Source organism: Camelina sativa, chromosome 2, assembly GCF_000633955.1.
Source record: "Camelina sativa cultivar DH55 chromosome 2, Cs, whole genome shotgun sequence".
Classification (NCBI taxonomy): Eukaryota; Viridiplantae; Streptophyta; class Magnoliopsida; order Brassicales; family Brassicaceae; genus Camelina; species Camelina sativa.
Window position 1 is genome coordinate 12,280,297 of NC_025686.1, and position 7,690 is coordinate 12,287,986.

Genomic DNA, 7,690 nt, shown 5'->3' on the forward strand with positions numbered 1-7,690 from the left:
ATGATGTATTATGAATGTCAAATTATTGATGATGTATTATGGATTATGAATTTACTCATGATTACACGATTCCTTCACGAAAGAAGTATTTCAATTAACCTATAGTTGTAGCTAACACCATAATGTTGCACTTATTGAAGCTATTGCCTATAGCTGCTATGTCCGAGAAGGAAGCTATGGTACCTAATTCAGTCCCATAATCCCATTAAAAGCCAAGTCGTCACCATATATTGGTAAAACATCAAAAAAGAGTAATTTGATTGTATTAAATTCTTCTTTTTGTTTGGTAAAGTCTCCTTACATGCTAAGACAGCCATATCTTTTGTGTAGTTTCATAAAACTGTACTATGATAATTGTTAAACTTTTATGTGAAATCAACTCCTTGGCTAAAATAATAAAATTTGGGTCCCTAAAATCTGATGAGAAATTATAAAATACAACTGGTATTGCAAATAGCAAATAGATTTTGAAAAGAATCTTAAAATTCAATGATAACCCAAAAACTTTATTCGGATTCCTAAATCAGGTAAAATTCACTAACCAATAAACTCTACTGAAAACAACTCAACTCTAACGTGCAAGTGTCACTGTATCACAAATGTGTTGGTATCGCATATACATGTCTCACTCTCAATAAGGAAACTAAATCTAAAAGAATTAAGTAAAAGTGATTCCTTAAATTTAAAATACTGCACTGCTTCGAAGAACATAACTTGGGCTCCCTGAATCTCTGAATTCAACTTCAGAATGGGATATTCGTGGATGTGATTGACGCCCTGATTTTGACAATGATCAGTATCGCAATTACGAGCCATAAAAATACACTATTGATGAATTTCATGTTACTAACCAAGCCTGCCTGCATTTAATTGCTTCTCCCCGAACTCTCCGTTTTGGATCATCGAGTGACTTTGCTATTGCTTGTAAAACCTTTTTACGTTCAAAATTTCAAATTCATGAGACGCTTTTCTTACTCTCTACATAGTACATACTAAAAACCTGCGTTTTCGATCCTTTAACTAACCTGTATTCTGAAAGGATAAATTCTTCTGTGCGGCAATTCCAACAGCGCAAGAAGACACTGGATCGCTGTCTCCCTAACAACCTGCATACAATTTAACATGGAAATATTATATCAAAAGATCCACGAATCAATCTCATTAAAAAAAAGATGCAACTGAAGAGAAACAAATGATTTGTCACCATTAGATTTGGATATGATGTAAGCTTGACTAGGCATTCGATGATTATATGTGCATTATCTTCGGCAGATTGTTGTCCTGCAAACAGATCAAATGGTTAATGGGCAATTAAAAAAATGTGGTTTCTCAAAGAAAAAAATGAATATGAAATTACTGAATAACTCAACCATCTGATCATAACCCCTAAAATCATTACCATATAATCATTCTTTAAGGGTTGGCGCAAACGAATTAAAATCCTATAAGAACTACGTCATCTTCGACAAATGAAGCAATTAAAATCCTATAAGAACTACGTCATCTTCGACAAATGAAGCAAGATTTGATATTATAAGCTTTCGCCACGTTTCTTACCTTTAGTATCAGTAAGCGTTCCAGATAAAACCAGTAATAAACTGAAGAGCGTTTCTTTTTCCACAGAGTCTATGCTTAAAACAGACAAGCCTTCCAGTATCATCGGTTGTAGCTACACAGACCAAGGACTGATAAGAAACTGTTTCTAAAGGTACAAAATACAAAGTCTATATGGAGGCTGACCTTTTTGGTATTGTCCAATATGACCGTTACTGGAACATTGGATATAACATGCGCGAGAGCTACATGCAACATTTTTCTGAAACAATGATGAAACCAGTAAGATGAAAATCGATTAAAATTCACAATAAACTGGAACTTGCTTATCTATGATGAGTATTTGAAACTTGATGCAACAAAGAAGCCTAAACTAGTATGACTTTATTAGGAACACTAATAAGGTTCTTTTAGGTGCAGTTGCATTTTTTCTAGGGAAATGACATAGAGAGACTTATGGTGAAGGCACAGTACAACACAAGAGCATTAAAGATGCTACTGACCGAACTTTTTCTATGGAAGAGTAGTAGAACCAATCAGATATAACTTTATATAACAGAGTAACAGTATATATATATATATACTGGAAGCTTGTATACCTCGATAGTGGGGTCTGGAAATTCATAATCAAAGACTCCAAAATGGGAACTATTTTAGAGAAAAATCGCTGCTTATAGAGTGGCCGTATGACTGCATGAAATTTTCTGTTCAGACACACTTCAGAATCAGACATTAATATCGAGAATGCGTCTGCTGCATGTTTCATGGCAGAAGGATGTAGAGCATGCCCGGAACAATTGGTGGATTTTAAGCACTCCACCAGTACCAAAGCTATTTCATTGACTCTTTCATCACCCCGCATGAGTAAACCTTTCCCAATCCATGCTAGTCCTGTGATAGCATGGGTTTGATGCTCCAGAGAACCACAGAAACCTAAACATATCTTTGATAAGGTTGTCTCACTTCCACATATAATTTTACCAGATCCATTGGAAGAAATCTTTTCCCCCGATGCAAAATCTGCTTGAAATATTATATCACATGCTTCTTCCAAGGAACAACCGCTTGTGATATATGTTCCACCGGTACCTCGGCCCAATTTGTTAACCATTGACCCCAAAGCTTGAGCTGCTGGGATATAACCCTTATGAAGTGAGACCAAAAACAGATGTATAAGTGATCTCGCATCTGGAATGGATGCTGCGGGAGATGCGGCTATGATAATTGATGCAAATAGTGAAAGTATCAATTCATCCCTAGTGGACAGGTCACGTTGAAGATCCTCTAATGCAACAAAGGTCAAAGGAATAGACTCCATAGCTGCAAGCGTACTTGACAAGACCACTCTATAAGCTTTTTGGATTATACTGTTCTGTGAATCTACTAAAGCAATTCCTACAATTTGGCCCATTATTGTGATCGCTGCCTCAACAAACTCCTGCTGTAGAAGGGCAATTAAATTTATACCATAACATTAACAATAGATAAATCAGACCTACTTTGAAGAGAAACAAAGGGTATAAAGTTTGACCGAGCACTTACCCCACCATTAAAATCACAACTGAAAACTCCACAGGATTCAATTTGATTCCACATACTGATAGCGAAATGCACCAAGAGTTTCTCGAGACCATCTATCTCGGCCACACTATTTGAGATCAAAACAAAAATACCACGAGTCAAAAGGACTGATACTAACTGACAGAAGATATAGAGAGAAACAATCTCTGACAGAAGATATAGAGAGAAACAATCTCCAATCAGATGAAAAACAGTGAAGCCCTGGATGCGCCACAAATATTTTTAAGTCTTCATCCTCTGAACGATAAAATTTGTAAATGAATAAAAGACAGAAAGAGGCTAAGATCACATCTTCGTAAAGTAATAACATTTATCATCTCTTCTCCTCTCACAAAATAATCATAGTTATCATCTCTATTTTGTGAAGGACTAGTAGAAAAGACACTCGTGCTATTGCATTGCCTGTTGGTTTCCATGTGTTTATTATAAACACTCACTGTTAGGTTAATGGGACATCTACTGAGTATGAGTTAGAAGGGGTTGACGAAGGGAATTAACACATTGAACCTTAACAGCGAGCCTAAATACTCTACCGAAGTATTATAGAGATTAACATGGAAACCAACAGGCAAGGCATACCCAAGTATCATCCAGAATTTTTGGTTGTTTACAACCAACTTAAAGTCTAAATACACACGCTGGCAAAGCTAGATTATCTATGGGATATAAGAAATTCAAGAAAAGTTTGGATACCGTGGAAGCAACTTGTTGGTTAAACACCCCAGGAGATGAGAGCATTTGTCAACTGACTTGAAGTTCCCATTGACCTGAAAAGTGTTATCCAAACAGTAGTTAGATACAAGGAACCTCTCGATCCCTCGCTTGCTGGAGATAGAAACAATTATCTCGAATATACATGAAAACTTTATGATCTGGAGTCATGGAAGCAACACATACATAGAAATCAGACAAACTGGAACAAAAAGCTTCTTCCAATCCTAGAACCATTTTCTCCACATACTTTGACCCAGTGGAGCAAACTTCTGAAGTTGCTTCTAACATCATTGGATATGGAAGACCACAATGACCAGAACATGCCAATGAGACCAATTTGTCGACAACTATACTCATGTAGCTCCTAGCCTTGTCAGTCTCATGATACCGATCAATAAATGAGCCGATCCAGACCAGTGCTTTCAACGCCAGTTCCCACACCATTGTTTTACCACTCTTGGATGTGATGATTGATGTTAAGGTCACCAAAATCTTCTCGAATTCAGATCTCGATACAGGAGAAGAGCCACCCCAAAACATACCCATAGTCAGCAAACCCTTTACTGTATTGATTCAGAAAAAAAAAAAAAAATTAGAATTCAGTATTACATTAAAGTAGCACGGGTTCAGTATTACGTTAAAGTGAAGGCAAGAAAAGGAGGGAAAAAAAACATTAAGATGAAATATATCTATTAAGTAACGACAAGCATTTACCTCCAAGATATACATCCGCAACAGAATCATCACTAGAGCTGTATACTGCAGAAGCAAACACCTGGATCAATGGAACTGAGAATCTTTTCACCATAGAGCACCATGATTCCTGTGCACAGTCAGGTGTTGGAGAACATTCCTCGAAACCCAGGGTAAGATCTTTTGATGCTGCAAGAAGTTCGATGCAAAGATGAAGACCTCCATGATAGAGTCTGGTAGAGACCGTAAAGTTTCCGTTTTGAACAACATCGCCATTAGAAGTTTTCTCTACAATTCCTAGAGTGTTCATAAGGCGGAAGAAAAAGGTTTGAAAGATTATATTGCATGACTGAACCGAAGCTTTGGCAGAAACAGACAGTATCTGACTGATAACAAGAACCTCCAGTTTGCTTGTGTCAGGCATTCCCCTAAACTGAGAGTATCTAGAGATGGTATCAAAGACCGTGTTTATACGTATATCCTCAACGACGAAACCTAAAAAGGAGATATCTTGCTCAACAAGCCTCTGAAGAAGGCTAACAGCTTCATTGTGAATCTCATTTATTTCAAACCCTGGACTAGTGATGGATTCTAGAGCGAAAGACAAGTGTGTCCCAGTGGAAGAATAAAATGTATCTTTCAAAGCGGACCAAAGAGCTCCATAATGCTTCTTCATTCTGTCTACTCCATACTTCATAGCGCAATCTTTCAGACATTTCAAAGAATCAACCTAGACAGATTTGGTGGAACAAAAATAATTACACTTGTCCAACATCCAGAGTGGCATATAATCTAGAACAGAAAACTACATGTTAAACACACCTTTGCGATTGGTAGAGAAGAAGAAAGCTTTTCAAGAAGCAACGGAATAGCATAAGGTTCAAACAAAGGTGTCGAAGAGATCGCCAACTGCAAAATTGAACGACGTACATCAGTGAATTCATAATTCCTCCATTTAAACCTAATACCTTTTCACCCATTCTTGAAACTGAAAGCCATACTTAGTTAGACGTAGAAAAAATATATATATTTCTATCTACAAACCAGCATAGTAAGGAAACAGAGACAGATTTTTAAGATCAAGATTTACAGAAAATCAAGGCATCTGTACCATCAAAACAGAGAATCATAACAAAATCAGATATACAGGGTTAGTCACTGTATTTTGGCTTACAGCTTCCAGGGATGGACATGAGATGCAAAATAGTTATTCTGTCAAATCTTCACACCATTTTCTAAGGATCTAAATTTTTTTTTTAAATAACATTTAGCAAGAATAATCAAACTTGATATTTAGCCTTTGAGAACCTAAACCATTGAGCTACAATAAGACAGCAAAACGTTATGAAAATCATGAATACTGACAAGATACTCACCGATAGTCCCCTTGCGAGGTCCTCTCTTCTAATATTAGTTTCATCGTCTTTTGTCTAAAAAAAAAACAAAGAGAGCATACTAAACAATTAAGTGAAAGAAAGAGAAACCCATCTTCATATCAAATTAAAGAAAGGATAGACTTTAAACTCACATGCGTAAAATGAAGTGGGAAGTAGCAACCAAAAACCTCAAAAAGATCAGATGCATCAGAAGCCAGTGGACCAGAAGGACTGGGGAACAATTGAGCCAAAAGCTCAATTAGATGAAAAGCTACTATTAAGCATTGAGGGTCTTTTTCTCCATCGATGGCTTCACATGTAGCATAGACAAGTAGATTACCCTAGGAAACGGTAGTTTAGTCATAGGATTAGAACAAAGTGAGGAAAGGCCGCGAGTAGATCTAAACAAGAAACTAGACAAAAAACACAAAAAGTAAGATGAAATTGCTTTTGACAAGCTGACCATATATGACATACTTGCTTGTTTAGATTATAATTTGTCTTCCTATTAGGCTGACATAAATAGATATAACGAGCCAAGAGCTATATATCACATATTTGCATATTGATATAATTATTCGTCTTTCCACCAAACTGACGCAATCCTCATACAGTAGATCGAAATTTAAATTCTGAACTTCAAATCAGCAAGTAGAGAGTATTATAAACTAACATACATACCATAGTCGACATGGCTTCAGAGTATTGTTGTAGAAGGAACTCCAGAAGTTCAAAACCAAGCTGCAAAGTAATTTAGCAGAAAGTAGTGTATCAATTCAAGAAAAAACACCACCCAGTGAAGAACAAAGTAACTCAGATAACAGAATAGCGCTAGTAACTGCTTCATACCTTGCGGTCATGCGGTGCTAAAGCCTGCAGTTGCACATTCTGTAGCATTGACTTCGCCATAGCTTGTGCATCAATGTGAGTGACCACACCGGCTACATCTTTCCTCTTCATTAGGGCCAAGCAACCAACAAGTGCCCCACGCAACGCTCTCCAATCTGCCTGATACAAGCAAATTGTTTCACTTTATATGTTAAACAAAATCAACTAGACACATTGGAATCGGGTCCAATTTGATAACAAAATCAAACTATAAAGTATCAAATTCACCAGCTTTTCGGAAAAGAATCCAACGAGAGTATGAACAATTGCATTAGTCAACGGCTTCGCTTTCAGAGAATCGAGAACCTCCGCAAGCAGGAGGATACCTAATAAACACACACACACACACACACACCAATGTTCCAATTCCGTTCAGATTGAGAGACAATACAAAAAAAAAAAAAAAAAAAAAAAAAAAAAAAAAAAAAATANCTAAAAAGGCAGTGAATCGAAATTACCTCGTGCTCGAACGACGTTATCAGTTGTTGTCAAATACAACTCCATCTCTCTAACCTAAAACATTAGCAAAATTAACAACAACACTAGAACAAGAAAGACTACAGAAGATGAAAAGTGGGTGTGATAAAAGTTTTTTACCAATTGGTTAATAGACAAAGAATCATTATCCAAGGAAGAAGCAATCGCTTTACGACTGTCATCCTGAGAGAAAAAACGATACCTGTGTAAATATCCATGGAATTGTTCCAAGTCAAATTCGAGAGTGAGAGAGAACAAAACGTACCTGCTCAGTAGGGGAACGAGTAATGTCAACAAAAGTTTCGAGATACTGTGTGAGCTGATTCGTTTCTACCATCCTTGCACGCACGCAGAGCTTTGAGTATGAATCAATAGAGCTTTAGGGTTTTTTTTTTTTTTTTTTTTTT

General features: G+C 36.7%; 1 protein-coding gene across 2 annotated transcripts; it reads right to left on the reverse strand.

The window, feature by feature from the left end:
- LOC104722793 (MMS19 nucleotide excision repair protein homolog) lies at positions 491–7,682 on the reverse strand. 2 transcript variants are annotated; one of them, XM_010441039.2, is made up of 20 exons: positions 7,549–7,682; positions 7,404–7,466; positions 7,265–7,319; positions 7,035–7,132; positions 6,768–6,926; positions 6,600–6,659; positions 6,071–6,259; positions 5,919–5,972; positions 5,365–5,451; positions 4,564–5,272; positions 4,033–4,412; positions 3,829–3,902; positions 3,097–3,202; positions 2,154–2,992; positions 1,741–1,816; positions 1,558–1,669; positions 1,205–1,281; positions 1,026–1,106; positions 852–931; positions 491–777 (listed from the first exon to the last, which is right to left on the reverse strand). In XM_010441039.2, the coding sequence occupies exons 1-20, from the start codon at positions 7,618–7,620 to the stop codon at positions 744–746; spliced, it is 3,405 nt and encodes a 1,134-aa protein (XP_010439341.1). In that variant the 5' UTR covers positions 7,621–7,682; the 3' UTR covers positions 491–743. The 2 variants fall into 2 exon arrangements, with proteins under 2 accessions (XP_010439341.1, XP_010439334.1); XM_010441032.2 differs by having other exon boundaries at positions 2,154–2,995.